This window comes from Equus caballus, chromosome 18 (genome assembly GCF_041296265.1).
Source record: "Equus caballus isolate H_3958 breed thoroughbred chromosome 18, TB-T2T, whole genome shotgun sequence".
In the NCBI taxonomy this organism is placed as follows: Eukaryota; Metazoa; Chordata; class Mammalia; order Perissodactyla; family Equidae; genus Equus; species Equus caballus.
This window is the reverse complement of record NC_091701.1, coordinates 65,766,730-65,791,646: the sequence shown is the minus strand read 5'-3', so window position 1 is coordinate 65,791,646 and position 24,917 is coordinate 65,766,730. Positions and strand designations below refer to the sequence as shown.

The 24,917-nt window shown below is 34.8% G+C and overlaps 1 protein-coding gene across 15 annotated transcripts in view; it reads right to left on the bottom strand.

Annotated features, from left to right (window-relative positions):
* GULP1 (GULP PTB domain containing engulfment adaptor 1) overlaps positions 1-24,917 on the bottom strand; it is a 271,776-nt gene that overhangs the window by 113,593 nt on the left and 133,266 nt on the right. For all 15 annotated transcript variants that reach the window (XM_023622181.2, XM_070242049.1, XM_023622174.2 and 12 more), the window contains one exon: positions 3,108-3,182. In XM_023622181.2, the coding sequence (XP_023477949.2) occupies positions 3,108-3,135 (28 nt within the window). In that variant the 5' untranslated portion in view covers positions 3,136-3,182. The remainder of the gene's footprint in view (positions 1-3,107; positions 3,183-24,917) is intronic.

Below are 24,917 nucleotides of genomic sequence, written 5' to 3'. Positions count from 1 at the left end.
CATCATTCTTGTATCACCAGAGCTAAACATAGTGAAAGCACCTACTTTGAGTATATTAAATTTAAAACTAAATGTTGTTGGATGAATGGATTCATTTGAATAAAATTTTCATAGAAGATAAATAATATTTAAATATGAATTTTAAGTGCTATGCACTACGATTATATCTACTCCTCAGTATGTCAACTGATAAGTTAAAGAACATAATGTATAATTAGGTGGATTATTTAATCACATTTATTCACATGCTATGTTTTTTGTTTTACTAAATGATTCATTTTGATGTAACAAATAGAATACAGGATTTTAAAAATTCAAAGAGAAAGCTAACACAGGAAAAGAAGCTATAAAACAAATACATTTGTTAAAATTGAATCTATGATTAAGAGGTTAGACTAATTTTTACAGAGCTCTTCAAAATACTCCAAGATGATGTAAGTCTAATATATTCAGTCTTTTTTAGAATCCGTGAGCAACTCTAATACCATTAGAGCATTTGCAAAACCAATCAGTGAAGTAACTGGCTAATTCAATCAAAGAATACCAGACAAACTACTAACTGGGAGATCTAATAAAAAGAGAAAAAAATTATGTTTAGGTTTAAGATAATGGTCTCTTTTCCTTAGTTGTCTGAGGCCCAGGATGATTTGGTAAGGTTGCGTGTGATAACCAAGTAAATCGGATATCTATGAAATAAGAGAGAAGCTTCTACTGATGGAAGGCCACCCTGCCTTGTGTACAGTACAGTACAGTGTATGTTGATGCTAGTTATTGGAGAGATGACTTGAATTATATATTCTCTAGGGCTATAATTACAGTAACTACAGTTCCTGATTGTCAGGATATATGAATTATCTCAGAAAATTCAAGTTTTCCATCTTCAGTTAAAATTTAACCAAATAGTGCCACTGGTTGAAACTAGGAGCAGAGTTGCTAAGAATTCTTGCTTTAACAACTTGAGGGAGTATGAAGTGATTGGTGAACTCAAGGTACAACTTCCAGTAGCAGGTTCTAACTTGAAATCAGAGAAAAACATTGATCACAAATTTCCTGATAAAGATACTTAATCATTAGACTTGAAAAGCAAAAGACATCAAAAGAAATTTAAAGAGAATGAAACAAAGCAGGAAATAAATGCTTCTGCTTCTTGATTCTCTAAATCACTCCAATTTTCCCCATGGCTGTACTCCCACTATCCTCAAATGAGACACATATAAAATTGCTAGTTACTTGTATTACTATCCAACCCTTGTGATTTCTCAATAAAAACTCCAAATCCTCTTCAAATAAAGAATAAATTAGAAATGTGGAGTTTCAGCTTTAAAACCAGGGGAAAGGGAATTGTAAGCAAATAAAAAAAGAGGTCAAGGAGTGTTTTTAAAAAAATAAGACAGTGTGATTAAAGTGACGAGTTGTGATCTACGGTTTTTATTACTTTTTTAAAAATACTTCTATATACCACAGAATTATTTCTATATTTTTTTACTAGTAAAAGGGATGAAAAAGAAACATTATTTTACTTTTGGTATTTGTTTTAAATCAGAAGCAAGCTACAGACTGCAATAAATGTCATTTTGCCTTCCCTTTATTCAGAAAAAATAAGTAAAATAATAAATTCCTAGCTTCCCAGGGTTGAAAAGTACCTGAACGTTCATATTACTTAAATCCCCACTGAATACATCAATTCTCTGTACCACATCCGAATGTTTGAACGTGTCTCACTTCAGTAACAAAAAGTTAATACCTTGAGTAACTCCACTATATCTTTGTACAACTTTGTTGGAATTCTTTTCCTACGTGAAATCAGTGACTTTGCAATTTACACTTATTCGTCCTTTATTAAACTTAGTCCCATGACCAAATGACAGCCCTTCAAACACTGAAAGACCACTCTCATTACCCTACCAAGGGGTCTTCACCATGCTTGCTTTTGCATGGTTGAAAGTCCTGAAGTCATCCCAGCCTTTCTCAACCAGGCATGTTACAATCTGTCAACTAATCCTTTAAAGAAAGAACACACTGTGCCTGACTACATAAAATAGAAGAGAACATTCTATTCACTGATTCAAGACTGGTCCTTACTCATACATTAGAAAACTAATTGGAACCTTTGATAATCACACTGTTGACTTTATTCTTCAGCCATTTTTTACCTACACAGCACTTAAGGTACATCTTCCAAATAATAACAGTATATAAATAACAATAAAAGTGTTAGATTTTCTGGACCTCTTTTTGGCAATTTACAATATCTTATTAAGTTTATAATGTGGAATATGACCTAACTGGTCATTTCCCCCCACTTATCTGTAATCCTACCACATCAGTTATCTCTTTCTTTTTTCAATCACCTATGAACTTGAGCAGTATTGAGTATTCTCTCCCAATTCATTGACAACATGTTAAACAGGAGAGAGCCCTGTGCCCACCACTAGAGAATTCCTTCCAGAAAGACAAGTTTACATTATTTTAACTTCATGGGACTAGATAAAACTATCAAGTTTTTCTATCTTTCCTATGAGTGTATCATGAAATATTTTGTCAAATACCATGTTTTCCTGTCCCTTAAAAAAATAACGTGTAACTAGATGTTTCTTTCATTCCTATACTGATAATTATGATATATTATACTTATATTTACTTTAAATTCCTGCCTTAAAAGTAATAACAAACTTATTTTGGCCTCATTGCCATCAATTCCCCTATCATCAGTCCTCACATATTATTCAATAAAAAGTGAAGCACACACACATACACATACACACGAGTGAATTTAAATTATGGTAACCTTATGCAGCCCAGGAAATTTCGTATTATATGGCTACATGAGGTGAGGTTAGGACTATTTTCAGATGACCTTCTTTTTTGCATTTTCACACCACAGAAACACGTATTCAGAACTACACGTATTAAACAGCTTCACTCTTTCATTAGGATGACATCAAATAAGCTTAATTAGCAATGTTTGCAGATTTGTGTTGCTCTATTATAACTTCATTCCTGTGCCAGGTGGTTTGATAATAAGAAGAACTGATTTCTTAACATTTCTGCTTGATTTTCACAGTAATATTGAATTGACTCCCAGGTCCTTCAAATGGCACACTTACCTTTCTTCCTGCTAAAAGCACGGTTCATGATGAGGATTAGCCAAATAAATGTTTGGTTCAATCACACTTTATATCCTATAAAAACAACAAAATATTAAAGCATAAGTGAAAGAATACTGACCAATCTCTTTTATGCAAATGAATTTTAATCACAAAGTCTTTTTAAACTTTTTACTATTTACAAACAATATTCTGAAATGTCCCAAAGGATGCTGAGTAAGAATAAACATAAATACTCAATATTATCAGTGGCACAGCGATAAGAACAATATCTCAAATGCAATTCCTCCTAAGTTCCTTAATTTTCTTATCTTTTTCCTATTACACATCTATCATTAATTATATTTATCTGCAAACTTAAGGAGACAGAAGATTAATATTTTTCCTTGAGTTTGTTGGTAAGAGGGGTGATAAAGTTTTGGGTTATCATTAACAACAGTAGTAGATAAACAGAAGTTTTTTTGATTATGACAAGTGAGGGTCGTACTTCCCCACTGGGCTCTGCCAGGCGGCCCTGTGCCCCACGATACTCTGGGCAGAGGCTGCCTGGTCCACTGAAACCAAGGTGATGGCACCCCACTTTGAAAACAAGGAGGCAGCCCTAATGATCTCTGAATTACCCTCGGGATCATTCATCCCTCGTCTTTAATAAAAAAAGTGTGTGTTTGCAGCCAAATAGCTTTATGATCCTGTTCCACTGGAATCTGAGAAGTCTAACAGCTTTCCTTCATTTCATCCGGCCTCTGTCCTCTTCAGTTCAAACTGGCAATGTTTCCACTAGCATAGCTGATTAGGTCTGTGGTTCACACTCATACTAATCTCCTTGTCAAAGGGTTATTTGGCCACCTCCTTAGTGTTCTCTGCTATATGCACAGGCTGAAAATTTTCCAAATCTTTAAGTACTGTGTCCTTTTTGCTTAACAATTCCTCCTTCAATTCATTTCCTCCTCATTTTATTACAATCACTTAGAAGGAACCAAATTACTCCTTCAAAACTTGGCTTAGGAATCTCCTCAGCTAAATATCCAGTTTCATCGATCACAAGTTCTACCCTCCAGAAAACACCAGAATACAAATACAATTCAGCCAAGTTCTTTGCCACTTTATAACAAGAATCACTTCTCCTCCATTGTCCAATAACATGTTCTACATTTCTACCTGAGACCTCATCAGAATGGCCTTTACCATCCACATATCTACCAACAGTCTGTTCATGATTATTCCTGTATTCTCTAAGAAGATGGCAGCTTTCCCTCCATCTCTCCTCTTTCCTTTCTGAACTCTCACCAGAATTGCCTTTAGCAGTACCTTCACAGCAATCTCAGCTTCTTTTAACAGGCACCTCAAAATTCTTCCAGTTTCTCCCCATTACCGAGTCCCAAAGCCACTTCTGCATTTTTAGGTATTTGGTACAGCAGCACCCTACTTCTCAGTATCAATTTCAGCCTTAATTTGCTTGGACTGCCATAACAAAATACCAGAGACAGGGTGGCTTAACAACAGACATTTATAACTCACAGTTCTGGAGGCTAGAAGTGTGAGATCAGAGGGCTAGCATGGTCAGATTCTAGTGGGGGCCCTCTTCCTAGCTTGTAAATAGCCACCTTCTGGCCATGTCCTCACTTAGCAGAGAGGGGGCACGCTTGTCTCTTCTTTTTATATGGACACTAATCCCACGAAGGAGGGCCCACATCCATAACCTCCTCTAAACCTAATTACCTCCAAAATGCCCCATCTCCAAATACCACTTTGGGGGGTTAGGATTTCAACATAAGAACTTTGAGGGGACACAAACATTCAGTCCATAACATTCTCTGTAAATCTACAAAGCAATGAAAACACAGCAGTGAGATTAATCTTTATCATAAAGTCATTATTGCAGTGAAATTACTGGTATCTCTGTCCCTGCATTTCTACTCTTAAAGAATAAAACAGTTAACTGAATTATAAAATATTATTACTAGGTACTACTTTATAGACTTAGATAATGACACAATAATGTCACTTTTTCACCTCATACTTTATTCATCTTCTCACCTCATATTTTATTCATCTTCTTATGATATGCCATTAATACGATAGGTAGAGAACATATTTTAAGAATTAAAATACCAAAGTAATTATGTCATGTATTAACAATATAATATAGTTTGTTTTCTATAATATGAAAGATATTATTATAGAAGTAATGATTGAAATGACTTTATTTTCTACAATTAATTTAGTCATTCATTCAGAAATTATTTATTGATCACCAGTGCCAGGTACTCTGCAAGATGCAAGGGAATAGAGTAAGGACAAAATATATACCGTTATCTTCCCAAAAGTTACTTTTCACCTAGAACCTAATAGATATGGTTATTGACTGATCATATCCTGGAGGAATAAGATCAACAACGACTAGCAGAAAAGAAACATGATGTATCCAGAAGTAAGATTCAACTTCTCCGGGAAAAGAAACTAACCAAACTGACCACCAAGTCTACTAGTAAGCAGATCGAATTCAGTATGCCTCTTCACTACCCAAATTTCATCACTATCAGGTAGACATTTTCAACAATAGCAGATTGTGAAACACAAAGAAGGAGTGTAATACCATATTGTTTTGAATTTCATAAAATTAAGTAATAGTGTCTTTCAAAGTAAGAATATAAGAACTCTTTGAGAACGTAAAGATGAGAAGAAAAAACTGTAGCATAATTATATAAAGTTCAGCAGGATAAATAAGTAGAGTATAAAATGGATACTACAATTCTATGACTCTAAAACACCAGAAGGATTTTTTTTTTTTTTTGGCAGGGGAAGACTCACCCTAAGGTAACATCTGTTGCCAATCTGTCTGCTTTTTTTTCCTTCCTTTTTTCACCCCAAAGCTGTATAGTTCTAAGTTCTTCTGATTCTTCTCTGTGAGCCACCACCACAGCATGACTACTGACAGATAAGGGGTGTGGTTCAGCACCTGGGAAATGAACCCAGGCCGCCAAAGCAGAGCACACCAAACTTTAACTGCTAGGCCATCAGGGCTGGCTCCAGAAGGATATTTTTTGCATAGATATAAATGTCAACAACTATCAGATAAGCTGTTCTCATAATATAAATAAAAAAACATAATTTCACTTTCCAAACACCAATCTTTAGCCTATTTATTTGATCCTATGGAATCTACTCCTCTTCTTTGTAAAACTGATCTTACTTCCACACTAGAAAATAAGCAGATACTACTGCTCTGTTCACTATGCCCATGTGTAGAATACAGTGCATGATGCTAGGTTGGAATTCATTATACTGTATACTTGTTTAATGTATTAATAATAAATTTTTAACACACTTTATAGTTGAGATAAGATATATATTGAAATCAGTTTCATATGTTAGTAAGTTAAGAAATAAAAGTTCTATGTAAACCTACTTTATCTCAATATATAGTATAACATAAATCTTTCCTTTTGGATAAACTTTTCATAAACATTGTTTCACTGGCTACATACTGATGGGGTTCAGGGTAGGCTGCCCCAAGATGCGCCACTCTGGCATACGGACTATTTCAAGCTGCAGACAATAGAGGCTTTTGGGTCTTGATTTTAAGATTTGTTAAGTGGGGCTAAAGCAGCATTTTTTTCTAGCTTTAATTTCCCCCCACTATTAAGCTAAGACGCTTCTTAGTAATCTAATTGATGTCCTGTGAATTACAAAATTTTCTTCCCTCACTTTTGACTATGTTCAAAAATACAAATGGAATATTTAAATATGATCAAGAAAAAAATTCATAATGTATTCAAAATTTGTTGAAAACATTATCACCCCAAGTTTAAAGCCAACTAGGAGGAGTTTTAAATCTCTAAACAAAAATTTTAAAATATATTATAAGCATTAAAGGTAGATGTCATTAGATGAATTATGTTAATGCCAAATTTTATTTAAAAATCAATAACCACATTGACAAAACACTGTGAGGCCATTTGGCATTAATTTACTTTATAAACTTAACCTGTTATAGACCTAATTTTAAAAAAAGTTTGGAGAAAACAATCTTTTTTTTTAAATAAACCTAGCATATCTAGGTTTGTAAACTGATTTACCAAAGAAAATCCAATGATATTTATAATCTAGTTCAGAAGTTTAGAGTGGCTTTTTAATGAACAGCAGTTTCTTGCTTTGCAACCTCTTGCCCAAGGTCTTATTAAAAAAAATTAAATTATATTCTTAAGACTAAAAAACTATACAAGGTGTGAATGTTAAAATCTATAAAATAGCTGATTCTGAATTTCATTTTTATCCTTATGAGTACATTTAAAATCAAATTTTCCTGGAATTCTTTCAAGGTTAAAAGAAAAAAAAAAACCTGAAAATTGATTAAAACATAGTTCGCATTAATATAAGTCATAAATCACTTAAAAATCAAGTTGTTCACCAAGAGATCAGAGATAATGCTAAAATAATGAAGTCTAATCATTAGGTTTAGTTCTAGAAAGGTAAACTGGGTGAAGCAAAAAGAACAAAAGTGGCTTCTCCTGTGAATGCACATAAGATGCATTTTTCACTTTCAAACTTTCTGTGTGCTGTTTTGAATGCGTAATTCAGGAAGCTAATCATGAGAGAACGCCAGACAAGTTTGGATCCCGCATTAACTCCTCCAGGTTGCTAAATACTCTAAAATAGTGGCCAACTATTGGCACTTCACTGCTGCAATGGTTACTGAAGCTTTCAAAATCCTACTCCGAGAACTCAGCTCATGTTTCACACTCTTCTTGATCTAATTAGTGTCTATTGTAAAGGTTCTCTGCTTAAATCTCCCAGTTGTAAGATAGTATTCTCCTTCATTGTATTTTATGACTGTAATTTGCAAAAGTCTTTGCTTTCGTAGATCAATACTATCTAAATGTAGCCAAGAAAACTAATCAGTACACAAACTGAAACATTTCACATTACCAGGAGGGGAAGCCACATGATATATGTTAAAGAGAATATACATCTATAATTTGCTCATAAATAGCAACATTAGTGTTTTCTGAAATTTCCTGACTAGGGATACAACTGCTTATTATTATTTTCCCTTTTTTGCAATATGGACGCATATCTCATAACACTCATGAAAAATCCTTTGCTCCTTCCACAGACACATTTTGGAAGTGGAGAAGCAAAAATAAGTATGGTCCCTGCTTTCAAAGAACTTAGCAGCTTTGAGAGGCAGGGGAGAACGGGTACGGGGCTCTGCGGATAGGGACGAGACCTACAAAGACGTGGATACCTCTGAAAATTAAAGGATGGAGCACGCAATGATTGTTTCATTCAAGGGGAAAGCTTCAGAGCAGATGTAGTCATTTCCCAAGTGGACAAGGCTAAGGGCAAGAGGAGGAAAGAACATTTGAGGTAGAAAGTCAGCACATGTGAAGTGCATGATTACGGGCAGGGGGCTCCTAACCACACTGCTAACAGCCCTCGGGAGCCAATCCACCAGCCTCACAGAGGCTCTCATCCAGGCTACTCCTGTAACACCCTTCACCGAGAGTGAGGAACGTCTAAGGGGAGCACTTTGGGCACTTGATAATGTGGTCAACTCCTAAGAATAGTTTACATGTGACAAAACCTTAATATATAAGGGCTGAGAAATACCAGCTCTGAGGAACAAAATTAAATGGACTAAATTTCCCCCAATGCCGAGAGTGAGGTCAAAATAAAGGTTACCATAAATCAGAAAGAAAAACAGGCATATACAGCCCACTCTTTCTGAAAGCTATGAAATTTAAACCATTTTATTCTGACAATAACACTTTTTGCTGTAAGAGGATTTGGATGAGGTATATTCAAAAATCATTTCCACAGCTGTAAACTGTCTAAGTATTGTGCAATAAGTATGTGAGCAATAATCATGGCAATGTCAGGATATCACCAAATTCTGTGCAGGCACTGGGTACTGCAGATGTACCCGCTGTTCTCATAAACCAGCCTGGAGGTGGCGCCAAGACTCAGCACCTCCAGAATGAGGAAAGCTCCAGAGAAGGTGATGTATTGGAAATCTCAAACTGTCTGAGCAATCTCCTTCCAATGCGCATGGTGAGTATCCCAATATATTTCCATTAGCGTCTATAAGATTCTGAGCTAAACATTGGCAGGCTTCTGTTTCAATAATTAGATGCTGAGATTTTTCATTAAAACTTCATCCAAAGATCAATTAACTATTTCTCTCCTTGTTGTCTTCATTATCTTGTGTCCTTAATGGGAGATCAGCTACCTTTCTCTAAAATGAGATCATCACATAGAAAATAAATTATGCTAAGAGAAATATATTTAAAGACAAATAAAATTCCATATATTGAAACAAGCATTATTTAAAATAGAATAGACATGAATCCCCTATATGTAGACCTTAAAAAGTACCTTGGTTAAGTTTCATTTTGAACATTAGATTTTGAAGTTCTACTCAATATTTTCCCCATTTTTTTTTATCATAACAGTACACTATCTCCCTTTTTATTTTGATTGTACACATAAGCACTATGTCTTTTTAGACCTGCTATTTTGGTCATTTCACAAAACACTTTGATATCCACAGCCTAACTAAGTATAAGCGAGAACTTCTGGGATCCAGTTACTAAGGTAACATTATCTTTGGTAAAACTAGAAAGATTAGAATAAAACAGCTTGACTGCTCAATTAATGTTATTAGAGTCTCAGACTCAAGACTTTCTGGATTTTTTTTTTTTTTTTTGAGGAAGATTAGCCCTGAGCTAATTGCTGCCAATCCTCCTCTTTTTGCTGAGGAAGACTGGCCCTGAGCTAACATCTGTGCCCATCTTCTTCTACTTCAGATGTGGGATGCCTACCACATGGCTTTTGCCAAGCAGTGCCACGTCCACACCTGGGATCCGAACCGGCGAACCCCGGGCCACCGAGAAGCAGAACGTGCGAACTTAACTGCTGTGCCACCGGGCCAGCCCCAACTTTCTGGATTTTAAGACTAGAATTTGTGAAATACATAGTGCTTTAAGATTCAGTTGATCTCTACAGACAAAGCAACAGTATAAAAATTATTTGCTTCAAATTTTCTGCCTTTTATTACGGTATTTCACATGAAAGGATTTTCTCATTTAAATCTCTTGCTTTAATGTCAGTTGTTTTAGAATGGTATTTTCTATGTTAAGCACAGTTTTTATCCTTACATTAAATTCTAACAATCAGTAATTGTAAATATGCATAGACTTACCATTTTAATCATTTTAGAGAGTTTTGTTTAAGAAAGAGAGCGAGCGATTATTCCTTTTACCAGCTTTTAAACAGCCCTCAGAAGAAATTTCTCCTGTCTGTTCACTTGATATCCAGAGCATCTCACAATATCAGTGGTTTCATTGGGAAGGAATTGATGGGCAGGAAATCTAATCCTTGAAAACAGAGCCTCCAAATATTTACACCGGGAAATCATGCTTTCCCTACTGAAAGAGACAATGCTGGCTATCGCCACTCCACCTGCCCCCACACAATACTGCTTGGCCAGTTACTAAGGCATTCTGTCTCTGCCACTATAATCATGCACTTCCTATGTTTTATTTTAGAGGGACTCTGGGTAATCTTAAATTTGCTGGCCCTCTTCCTGTGGGCTTTCTATCAGTCTTTCTCTATAGCTGCCAAAACATTTCTCCTCAGAAATTTCTTTATCTTCATCACCATCCTGACAATGTTGAACTTTACCCTAGCCCTGTGATCCTGGAAAATAACAAAGGTTAAGAAAAATCCCCCAATCCTTTGTCTTCTGGAAATGGCTTATTGCAAAGAACCACCCTTCCTCTACAACTTAGATAAGATTCAGGGCACTGGCCTTGTTTACCCAAGACAAGGCCAGACAAAGACCCTCCAAATGCCCATTCTTTGCTTCATAAATGATTAGCTGAACTGTTTTCACCACTGACCTGTCTGGACAAGATACTTGCTACACTGACTTGACCAAATTTTAGCTAAGCTTCTCTCCTTCCCCTAGGCTCCTGAACTTTGCTCCACCCTCAGATTAGCAGACTCAACCCTTCCTTCCTAACCTATCCTAAGAATAGACTGACCTCAGGGTCAAACATTCTCTGGTCTACTGTCCGTAATCGCACCACCCTCATTCATCTCACCTTCCCACAGTGGATTCTTTCTAGCCCTGTTTATTCCTTCTTATAAAAGAACAGCCCTTTTCTGCCTCCTCTTCCAGACACTTGCAGACCTTATGGTCGGCACATTCTCCCATTGCAATCACCCTCCTCCTCTTAATCTTTTCAAATAGAGTCTCTCTTGACCTAAGTCAGATTTGATCATACTTAGAAAGATTTCTGGCGACTAAACCCAACCAACTTCATTAAACTAATTTGCAAATTTTCCTTCCACTAGATCTACTCAGAGCTAGCCCTCTTACTCTCTTACACTGCCGGATGCTTTCACTGCAACCTCAAATGAATTGCAAAAGGATGCCCTAGAAAAGTAAATGAATCTAGGTTTTAAAAATTTTGTTATCTTTTCATCCCTAGCATCTAGTATTTATCTATAGTAAATATAGTAAAACAAATATAGTAAATATATAGTAAATATCTATTAAATTACAAAATGAATAACAAATTAAGTTTTCTAACACAATATACATTTTATTGATATACACACACACATCATAGCCCCCAAAATCTGTTGAAAACCCATAACAATAAAAAATCTTAAAAAATTTAAAGATATTTTCAGAGTAAGGAAATTCTTTAAGATCGTTCAGTAATACAATTAAGAAAACTATACTCTTACCTTATTATACATACTGCACAGGATTATAATAAATTATACGAATAAAGAAAACATCATCATCAAAGAAAACATTACACACAAGCCAATAATGATAATAGCATGATTATCCTCTGATATAAGAAATATTTCTGGGGCCGGCTCCATGGCCGAGTGGTTAAGTTCACGCGCTCCACTGCAGCGGCCCAGGGTTCGAATCCTGGGCGCAGACATGGCACCGCTGGTCAGGCCACGTTGAGGCAGCATCCCACATCCCACAACTAGAAGGACCTGCAACTAAGATATACAACTATGTACAGGGGGGGTTGGGGAGATAAAGCAGGAAAAAAAAAAAAAAAAGGAAGATTGGCAACAGTTGTTAGCCCAGGTGCCAATTTTTAGGAAAAAAAAAGTAGAAATTTTCTTCTGTTGAACAGAAGAAATCTATCTGTTGAAAGAATATAAATTAATGAGCATTTTGATACAATCATGCATATTTTCAGACAAAAGTTCCATTGAGGTCAAGCAAAGACTGTTGATTGTCCTAATACCAAAAATGAAGAGAAAATTTACTCCAATTAGGCACAGGGCAATATTCTTTATCTAGATTGAACTTTTCATAGAAACAAAGTCCTAAGAATAGAAGGAAATGAAGATAGTATCTACCTAAGAACAAGGAGGAAATATTTATAAATGAGAAAAGAAGTGAACCAAATGGAAAATATTAGTATGAAAATATAATGGTTGAAATTGTAAACAGCCATAATAAATGGACTAAATTGAAGAATGAGTATAATTTATCAATGAATTACTAAATTCAAAGATTAAATAGAAAAAATCTCCTAGGTGACCTTAGAAATGAGTAAAGTGATATATCAAAGAAAAACTAAGAGATATGAAAGATGGAAATAAAAGTGCCAAAATCTAGGTAGTAGGAATAGCATAAAGAGAGAAAAATTTAAAAAGACAGCAGGATATAGTTGAAAAATTATGGAGAGAATTTTCACAGAATTAAAACAGATTATGAAAAATATCAAAAGGTTTCACACCTAGGCATGTTAAAGTAAATGCAAAGGGAAATATACATTTAGAATACTAAATGCAAAGAGAAAATATACAGTTCCAGAGAGAAAGAACTTACCTAAATAGCAACAAAAACCAAATTAACGATAAACTTTTTAACAGTAGCACAGGATGCAAAACAAGTCAAATAAGCACTATTTTCAAGGTATTCTGAAAGGAAAGAACTTTGAACTATAAATGTTGTATGGAATAAACTAAAATATAATGTGAGGGAGTAATAACCACATTTGAAGACATACAATGCCACAACATTTTTACCACTGAAAAAGTAAAGTACTTTACTTTTTAAACATTATTTTTACAAAAAAATAGTAAAAAAAGTATTGAAAAAATCTTGGGAGTATTAAAATAAGAAGAGAAACAAATCTAGCATTTGTAAAATATAGAAGCACTAAAATATGACCATAAACTTTACCATGTTTTATCTTAACTACAATAATAGCTAAAATAAGGCTAAAAAAGAAATTAGATAGATGTATAGTTACAAAGATATAGAGATACAGAGAGTTAGATACACACACACACACACACACACACCCCCATAACAACCCAGAACTGAAAATCTAAGAAAACATTTGCCCCATGATGGAGCATAGAATAATACTGATTTGTTGCTGGGAAATTACAGTTGTTAACATTTAGGAAATTAATGTGGGAATGTAAGCATCATAAGAACAAAACTATAAATACACATTTAAAATCAGCCAAAGAAACTTTATCTAAATTGACAGTATAAAATGAGAATAAATAAGCAAAAATAAAGCACACTAAATAGAAAATATGAAATAAAATGGGAAAAACAGAAATCTACCGAGTTTTAAAATACTGTTTTATGGGACTAAACACCGGGTCTACTGTTTTATTAGACTTAATACACTAATTAAATGGCAAAGAGCCTCAGATTATATAGAAAAAATATTTTGTAAATATATTGTCCACAAGAGACTCTCTTAAACAAAATAAACTACAAAAAAATTCAAAGTAAAACAATGGAAAAAGAATTTGTCAAGAAAATATAAACCAAAAGAAAGATGTGCTAACTTTAATATTTGACTAAAAAGGATGTAAGGCAAAAATATCTTAAGGTATAAAGAATAAATTTGTATGCTGGCAAAAATAACAAGATAATAAGAAGAAATAGACATCATAAAAAATATATATCTAACAACAAAGCATCAAGATACACGAAGTAACAACTAGCAGAACTACAGAGTAAAATAGATATATCAATAATTTTAGTTAGATAAGGCAACATTATTCCTCTCAGAAAGTGATGGATCACACAGAAAATTATTAGCATAGGCAGAAAAGACATGAACAACATAATGAGTAATTTTGAGATATTTTATGTCTCTATACCCAGTAAATAGAAAATGTACCTTATTTTAGAACACAGACATTCACAAAAATAGACCTATTGTGAGGCCATAAAGTAAGCCGTAATAAGTTTTTAAAGGATCAACATCAAAAAACTTAGGTCTCAATCATAAGATAGAGCATTGTAACTAATAACACATGTATTTTAAAAAAGACATTTGTTCTGAAATAAATATCCCAGTACTATACAGATTATAAATAATATAGATTTAAAAGGAAACATAAAGAAAATATGAAGGAAATTAAGAAATATATTGAACTAAACAATAATGAAAACTCTTCATGTCAAAATTTGTAATAACCAGCTAATGCATCACATGAAAGGAAAGGTATAACTTTAAATATATTTAATCAAAAAACAGTTTAAAATCTGAGCTAAGCCTTCAAAAACTTGGAAAGAGAAAAGAATAAAAAATTAGGCAAAAAGAAAGAAAATAAAAACAAGAGCAGGGGTTAATAGAAACCAAATCTATCCAATCCTCCGCTTGAGACCCACATAGCTAAAACCATCAGAAATCTGTTTGAAAGCATAAATGAAATGGCTAAATTCTCAGTAAAATATAAAAATTCACAATTGAAGCCTAAGTAGAAGAACTTGAGTAGATCAAAGTGTTAAAGACATTGATGAGCTCTCTCCAAAATATCTAAACCTAAGTAGTTTTATCAGTGAATTCTAACACAATTCTAAACAGTTAATTCCCATCTTGAACATATTTTGCCAGAAAATAAAGTAAAAGCTGCCTAGCTAATTTATTGAACTTTTATTAATGTAATTTTATTCCAAACCAAAAAATAATTCAAAAGTAGATGCCCATTTATATGTGTAGATGCAAAAATCCTACTAAAATATTAGCTGCTGTGTTAGTTTTCTAGGGCTGCTATAAGAAAGTACCCCAAACTGGGTGGCTTAGAACAAAAGAATTTTAGTGGCTCACAGCTCCAGAGACCAGAAATCTAAAATTAAGTTGTCGGCAGGGCCATGCTCCCTCTGAAGGGGCTGGGGAAGGAGAGGGTCCAGGCCTGTCTCGTAGCTTCTGATAGCTTCAAGGCTTCCCTAGGCTTGCGGATGAAGCTCTCCAGTGTCTTCACATTGCCTTACCTCTGTTCATGTCTCTGTTTCTTCTCACGGCATTCTTTGCGGAATAAAGACACCAGGGACCCATCCTATGCGAGTAGGTCTTCATCTTACCTTTAGTAATTACATCTGCAATGACCCTATTTCCAAAAAAGGTTACATTCTGAGGTCCTGGGGGTTAGGACTTCAACATATGAATTTTGGAAGGGTATAATTCAACCTATCGCAGCTACTAAATCAGATAGTGTATTTAAAATAATCTTGATATTCGGAGCTTATGCCAGGAATGCAAGGATTGTTCAACGTAAAAACATTTGCCAATATAATTAAGCACATTAATAGGCTCATTGAGAAACGATATAATTAACTCAATAAATGCACAAAACAAAATTTTTCAAAATGCAAAACTTTTACAGAATGAAAAAGAAAAAGAGTATCTCTTAACAAACTAGGAATGGATGGTAATCTCCTTCGCTTGGTAACCTTCAGTAACCAGTACACTTAATGGAGAATATTAAGATATTTTTAAGACTGGGAGCAAGGTAAGCTTTGTATCACTGTACCAAAGGTACTTGCTCCTACTGTAAGTAAAATAAAACATATGAGTGTGATGACAGAAGGGAACAGAAAACTAATATAAATTACAGATGATATGACCGCCTATCTTTTAAAGTCTGCAGAATACCTATTAGAATTAATTCTGAGAGTTCTGCAAGGTTGCCAGATACAAAATCAACTTAGAAAAATGAAGAATTTTACTCTATAATAACTAGTAGTATAATCAAAGATGAAATATTATTCACTATTGGAATAAAAACTATAAAGTATCTTGGAAATTAATATAAAAAATTCATAAGATCCCTCTGTAGGAAAAAATTTAAACATATATAAAAACAAAGATTTGCACAAATGGATACATTTCTTAATCTGGATGGCATAACTTAATATTATAAAAATACCAATTTCCAAAATAATTTATATATCCAATGTATATAACCAAATTTCCAATTGGACTTAGTAACTTGTGAAAATGTACTGCATATAAAATTTAGAGTAATTTACTCTAAACTTATTCTAAAACTAATTTATTCTTCCACATAAAGTTCCACATAAAATCTCCTCCATGTAAATTTTAGCATGTTAGAATAAACTTACACTAATATTTATATGGTATAATAAATATTTAAAAATAAGTAAATCACCCTTTTAAAATGACTGAAAAGAGGAATCCTAAGTGATATTAAGAAATATATGTTGTAAAATTATTGTAATAAAAAAAGTGTCACATTGGCATGACATCCAAGAAATGGATTGGAATAGAATTCATAAACATCCCTGTTAAGGATGGGATCTTAATTCTGATTAAGGATAAATCTTCATAGATGATTAGGAGGACACCATAGATCAACGAAGAAAGAACAGACTCTCTAGCAGATGGTATTCAGAAATCCAGCTCATACAGGGAAAAAAACAAAACACTTTATCCTTAACACTACACAAAGTTGGGATCCAAATAAATTAATACATTTATGAATGAGAAAAAAACTTATAAAACATAGAAAATATAAAAGAATATAATTTTGACCTAGGGCAAGGAAAGAATTTCTTGATAAAAATAAACTCAACCACAGCATAATTAAAGATTTCATTTCAGAAAAGGTCACCATCTTAGAGGTAATAAACAAATGACAAATCTGAGAAAAGATATTTTCTCTCTCTAAATCTGATAAAGAAGTAATATCTAAAATATACAAAGACTTTCCTAAAAATCAAGAAAAAAAGTCAGTAACCCCAAAGGGAAATGGACAAAGGATCAAGAACTGCTAATTCACAGAAAAGGCAACCTAAAAGGCTAATAAGCATATAAGCAGATGTTGCAACTTATTAGTAATCACCAAAATGCACACTTAAACCATATTGCATTATACTAATTTAACTAGAGAAGTTGGAAAATTGTATAATGCCAAGTATTGGTGAAGATGTGAGGTTATAACAATGGTTCTCACATTTACATGCTCAGTGGAATCACTCGTGAAAGATCAAAAACTATTAAATGTTGAGGATTCACTCAGTCCATTTAAATCAGAATATAGGACCCTGCTTTAACATTTTTAAAGAACTCTTCAGGTAATTCTAATATGCAAGCAGAGTTGAGGACATAGTTACTTTCAGGTACCATTGGTGACAATTTATAAATAGCGTGGCTCATTTGAAGAATAACCCATAGTGCTTAAACAAATTGAATGTTTGCACACTCTGTAACTCACAAGCCCCATTCCTGAGTATTCATCCAAAGGAATGTTCACAGATCCACAAAGGACTGCTGGGAGAATGCTTATCATTGTTCTGTGGTGGTAAGAACTTAAAGGCCATCTGGTTGTCTATCACCAGGAGAGGAGACAGGCAAAATGTGATAGATTACAGCATGGAGTACTATGCAGAACGATCAATAGAAAACAGTGCACATAACAACATGAATGGGTCTTAGAGACCATGCTGATGGCAACAAATAAGAATGAGAACCAGATAATCCCCAAATTAAACAATGCTTAGATACAAAACAACACCAATTCTAAAAGAACAAATACAAACAAAAAATATGTACATTAAACAACTGACTGTGGTAAAGAGGGGGAAAGAGGAAGGAATGGCATAAAAGGGAATAAACTAAATACAGTGACTTTAAACAGACATAAGGAGTATGATGATTTCACTACTTTGCACTCACTGTGAATCGACAAATCTTGGTACAAGGCTGGCACTCCCTTGCCCTTCTTGTCTATTTAGTCACCAGGGTACATGGCGTCTCGTGGTACACTTATGGGGCAACGTCAGAGCCCCACCCTTGTGTACAGGAGAAAGCAGAGGCTCATGTGAGACTTTCCATACAACTGAGGCATCTAGCCTGGGCCCTCCTAGCTACTCAATATCTCTTTTATTCCTTGTTCTTTGAAACCTCAAAGCAGCTGTTTCAAATATTTCCACTTTTGTCAAGTCATATGCTAGGAGATAACCTTGCCTCCTACTTTACTGAGATGATTGATGTCAGCCCTTTCATATTTCCTCATTTTTTCCCTTCTATCTCCACTAGTCAATTAGGCGATGGTGATTGTCCACTTGAAGCCTGAAATCCAAATACCCAGTCATCAGTCTCTCTGCTCTTCTCTTCACCTTCTCTCTTATCTCAGAAGACCAGGAATAACTTCTTCCTCCCTACACTTTTGCTCTTTGTTCTAGTTTAATCCCAATTCTTCCCAACTCCTGAGAATTAGCATCATTATCTTCCTCACTCCATCTCTTAGAAATCAGTAGAGCTATGGATTTCTGTTTTAACTTTTGCCACAAAGTTCTTGAAATTTTGGTCACTTTTTCTACAACGACCCTTTGCAGTGTTGTTTGATTTCTATTTCAAAGGGAGAGCTGACCAGTCTACTTGATGGATGTACATTGAGAGTAAGAGAAAGAGAATTCAAGGACAACCACTGCCTTTTTTCTTTCTTTTTAACTGAGTGAATCACAATGCCATTTATTGACATTTGGGGAAAGCAAAGTCTGAAAGGTGGAATTCAAGACTTCTGTTTTGGATGTTAGTTCTGAGATACATATTAGACATTTAAGAAGAGATGTTGAGTGAAAGGTTGGCTACAGGAGTCTTGGAATGGCGGGAAGGATAGAAATAGAGATAGAATTTGTGAAATAACCAGTTTATAGACGATGAGGTCAGCTAGGAGGTGAGTGTACACAGAGAAATGTAATTGAGTCCAAGGGTGTGACAAATTTATAAATTAAGTAGAATAAGAAGGTCAAGCCAGGAGATGGTTAAGGAACAGCCAGTGAGGTCAAATGTAAACCAAGAAAGTTTGCAGCTCTAGCACCCAAATGAAGAATGTTTTCATTAATAGAAGATCAAATGATATTGAGATGTCTACAAAGCGGAAGCCTGAGAAATGACTATTAGTTTCACAACATGGAGATTATCAGTGACATTTGCATTGCAGTTTCAGGGGTGAAGGGACTATCTTAGCTCAATAGGTGTTGATTCATGAGAGAATAAGAAGTGAGGAAGTAGAGACAGGAAGTAGAGGAACTGAAGGAATTTTTCTATAAATGGAAGCAAGAAATAAGGCAGGACTGGAGGGTGACACGGACTCAAGGAATAGACAATTTGTTGAGTACTGTTGCACATATACTTACGCTGATGGGAAAATTAACAGGAGAAAATTGCTGATACAGAAAAAAGAGAGGATAAATGCAGGAACAAATTCCTTGAACAGGCATGAAGAAATTATGTCAAATCCACAAATGAAGCAACTGTCCTTAGATAAAAAGAGAGGCAATTTAATCACTATAACAGAAAGGAAGGCCGAGTAATAGGAACATTTAAAAATACTTGGAAGTTCAGTAGATTTAGTGATGGGAAAATAAGGAGCTTCTCTTTTAATTGCATGTATTTCATCAGTTAAATAAGAAGTAAGTCACTAGCTCTGAGTGAGGAAGATGAAGGGATGTAAGGATTAGAGAAGAGAAAAGAAGAGGAAAGGAGGGGAGGAGGCGGGAAGTAACGGTCTCAAATAGAAGAGAGATTGAAGAGGCAAGGTAATTGAATTTCTGGACAATTTTAATGACCTGATGAGGACTGCAATCTAAACATAAAGTAAGACGAATCAACATGGTCATACGAGTTTGCGCGTGCCTGTGTGTGCTTGTTCCAGCCACATGACCCACTAAAGTGTAGAAGAGTACATAGTCATCGGCAGCAGCTGGGGTTTTTCCTGGCAAGTAAGAGAGAGAGAAAAAGGGGCACAAGCATCTTGGTAAATTAGAGTCCCTATATTGAAATAAGACCTGTCTTTAAAATGGGTCCAGCCTGAGAAACTACATCGAACAATTATGTTTCCTCTTCTTATATCTCTAATTAACATGAATACTCAGTTGTAATTTACCGTTTTAGAAATATTTTTAAATTGCCACAGTGTAAAAGCTTGTTCACAATTTAATAAAGAAGAAAATATACATATATGTATATTCTCACACATTATGTTTGTCATACTAACACTTTCACACCTAAGAAGGTTTTCTTGAAGGTCTTCTAACAGGGCAGCACAGTAAGAGGCAGAGGGAAAGATATTTCTTAGCATCCCTATGCTTAATGTGGATTTCAACACAAAGGTGGGTCAGTGACTAAAATTACTGATTATCTTTATTAGTACTGAGTATCTTTTTTTTGCTTTGGAGGAAGATTAGCCCTGAGCAAACTGCTGCCAATCCTCCTCTTTTTGCTGAGGAAGACTGGCCCTGAGCTAACATCCATGCCCATTTTCCTCTACTATATAAGTGGGACGCCTACCACAGCATGGTGTGCCAAGCGGTGCCATGTCCGCACCTGGGATTCAAACCGGCAAACCCCGGGCCACCAAAGCAGAACGTGCGAACTTAACTGCTGCGCCACTGGGCCAGCTAAGTACTGAGTATCTTTATTAGTACTTTATTAGTACCATGAGTTTTAATTTTTGGACTTCTCCATCCTTTTCATCAATAGTTCTCTTGCCCAATTTCAGTCAGACCTTTTTCACCCTGATCTACCAAAAGGAGTGAGCAGGTCTGGGCTGGGCAGCCAGGAGTCCAGGAACATCAGCAGCTACAGAGAGGAAAGAGAGACGGAGGCCAAGGGCACTCAGGCATCTGCACCTCTAACTAGCAAACTTCACAATTCTAACCGAGAAGATCTTTTCCCACTAGAAATCTTAAAACCCTGACCTATCTCTTTTCATATTTCCAGGCCCTATTCCACTAGTGGAATAATTTCCTTCGTCCCCCTTGGACTGGACACCAAATGAAGTGATACCGGGTTAAGTAAGGGTGATCTTTTCCTCTGAGCAAGTTATTCAGAGAAAGACAATAATCAAAACCACACATAGGCCCTTGTTCTGTGTTTTGGAATATGTCAATAATTGTTATTAATTAGCCTTTGCTCACTGCAAAGCAAAAGAAACACTCTGAGCTCCCAGTACTCTGGGATTCGTGATAAATATTTATATCTTTGCTCAGTTCTGGTTTTTTCAAAGTCTTAAGAGATGGGGTACTGAGTCATATCTACCAACCAACCTACATAGATGCTGATTCCTCTAACAGCACGGATCTAATGATATAAAAATATTCTTGTAAACATTTCCTAGAAGGGTTAAAAGTAGCAAAGAATCTAGAATAGTAATTTTTTAGGGTGAAATAATTTTATAGAGCAATAATAATTATAATATTTATAAGTATTTGCATTTCTAAATATATCAATATTCTTGAATTCCTGCCATTTTATTAGCGTCTTGTATATGTGTAGTCACATATAGAATTACAGAATTGTTGTCAATATTTTGTGAATTGTCTAATTTTAACACATAAACAGATACTTGTTATGATAAATAGAAGACAGAAGTGAGTAATTCTATCTTGAAAAGAAAAGCAAGCACATCTTTTGATAGATAAGGCCATTCAACTTTACTATTCTACAGACAATCCTCCACAAAAGTGTGTCTGATATTTCCATTGTGTTACCACTTAATTCTGTAAACTCTAATTTTTTTTTTTTTTTCTGAGAAAGATTGATCTGTTGCCAATCTTCCTTTTTCAGCTTGAGGAAGACTGTCACTGAGCTAACATCTGTGCCAATCGTCCTCTATTTTGTATGTGGGATGCTGCCACAGCATGGCTTGATGAGCGGTGTGTAGGTCCATGCCTGGGGTCTGAACCTACAAACCCCAGGCTGCCAAAGCGGAGCATGCAAACTTAACCACTATGCCACCGGGCCAGCTCCCTAAACTCTAACATTTTTAAAGATTTATTTACTGCTTTTGAAATATGCCACACCATTATATTAATAAAATATTAACATTCTATATACAGAAACAAAGATAACACAAAAAATAACAGTATGGATTACTTTGGATTAGCAATTCTCACGTGGGGAGTCAGGTGGGACATATGTTACAATTCCAGCAGTGAGGGCAGGGCAGGTGACTCAGCATTTGTTATTTTGAGAAACATGTAAATGGTATATTTATGTTCATAATAGAAAATATAAGAAGCTCTATAAAATCTTGTTTGGTGAGAAACAAAGAAAATAAAGTGAGAAAGTAACTTGGGTTTGAAAAGTTCATAAATATGTTGGGGAAAAACCAGTCTCATTACAATTCTTGGCATTTTTAATATCTAACAAGGAGATTTGAAGAATGCGATCTGAGTTCATTGCCTTACTTTGCATTTTTATATCATAAACCTGCTGTCAGGAAGAATCCTGGTGGGCTGGCTCTGCTCTCAGGCCAGGGATCTAGAGGCGAGAAGCCTGTTCATTCTCTGATTTCTCTACAGAAAGAAACACACACTTGCTTCTGGACTGGTACTTTCTTCCCTTTCGTTATTCTTAACATATCAAAGAGAATTCACAAAAGCATAAGCTTCAGATTTAGCGACAACCAGACAGAGAAGAAACAAGTCTATCTGGGAAAAACAAGATTGGTTGGTCCCTAGCCTTACTTCATTTTGAAAGCTAACTGTGTGCATTGGAAAATACTAAATACTGTAGTGTGTATACTTTTAAAGAACCAAAATTATAAAAATACTCAAATAATTATGAGACAATTCATCCTAATTCTACACATCTTTGCTTTTTACATCTTACTTTATCCATTAGAGAAATATGTATTTCCAAACATAATATTTAATATCGTAAATTGAGGTCCATCTATTTTTGCTTTCCGATTAAAACTTTAATTTGCTGTATGTTATGACAGACATTTCCATCATACATAGAAACCAAGTGCATCAATGTATTTAAACTGCCTCGATAGAACCTAAAATTTACTCTTCTTTCTCCTAGTATACCCTAGCAGGCATATCAAAGAGAAAAGTATACTGAAATGAAAGATAAGATATACCTTTCCCAGTGATCTTCTTTACAAAGTGCAGAGCAAAGAACACTTTACAAACATTGTGTCTTCAATTGTGGTATTAATATTGAGCATAAAAATGACAAGAAGCCTAAATTAAAATAAGCATTTTTTAAGTATGGGAATATTGGCAAAGTGTGAACACATTTTAAATGCTAGGACCTATCCATTTAACTCATCTAACAGAACCATAAGCAGATAATCATTACTTAATGATAAGAACGCAGGCTATACACCTCTCCAAAGCAATCCTGTCTTTGTGAAGGTGAAATCAAAAGGTTCTTTTAAAGAGAAAAAAGAAACAAATCTGTAGTTTTCTCATGTTTCCCAATGCTTTCTTTTTTTTTCTATTAACATTCTGTTCTCATAATGCAAACCGTATGTGACAATATGCAGCCCGGCTCATTCCTTTAACATTACACAAATGTGCTCACTCAGCAGGCCCACAAAAGTGACCGAACTGTGGTGAACGTCTTTGATCATTTCTACGCCAACACTGGCCAGGTAAAGTAAAACAACAGTGTGTCTTTCCTCTGGAATAGATCATGTCTTTTAGATTATAAATTGTTAGGAAAATTCAACAGAACACTAGTTCTTTAAAAAATTCAAATGCAGAAATCATCCATCAACATACAATGTCAATACTTTAGACACCCGTGCTGCTTTGTTTTAAGCTAAAAAGAGTCACTAAATTTTGCAGTTTAAATAAAGCGCATATACTCATTTATGAGCTGGGTAATTTGCTACTACCAGGTAAAGGTAAAACCTTTTATTTGCATGGGAAAAGTAAGCAACTGAGAAGGGGAACTGTTGCTGGAGCTTCATGATTTTCAGCTGTGAGACAGATGGTGCTCCAGCCTGAACTGGAACCCTTCGTGAGCAGCAAAGTTGGGGCTCCTGAAACATGGAGGAATCCTACCCTCGCTTCTGCTGGGTCCCCTGATTCGGAATATGGAAGAGCCATTCCTTCTGAAGGTGCAGTAAATCCAAACATATCTACTTTGACTAGAAAAGAAATCTCATGTCCTAATTATCTTCTATTCCTTTTATATTAAGTAACACATTCTAACTTGGAGAAAGTTAAAGAAAACGGCAGTAACTCATGTTAGTCTACAGGATGCACTGACTTTAGCACTTGAAGAAAAACATATAATTGTATATACACATATAATATGTATATATTTATATAATGATTATAAAAACACTATTTTTTAACACTAAAGGAGTCACTACAAAATTTGTACAGTCAACTAGTTTCCTCCATCTTGTTATTCCAGATCACCATTATTTCTCTAATTCAAAATATTGACTAGAAACAGCTCAGAAATATAATACAACCCTGTGTGTGTACACATGTAAAATTTAACTGTATTATACACAGTGCTTGAATGTTATTCATCATAAATCAATAAACAATTACACATTTTAAATATGAAGATTAAAAAACAGTCAGATGACAAATGTGAACCTGAGAGTAAATTCCTACTTTATATACTGAAACTAGAATTATTTTTTCAAATTCTGGAAATCCTAAATCACCTGGTATGATGCCAGAAATATAGTTCCAGATCACCAAAGTATCTTTCTTAATGGTATTGA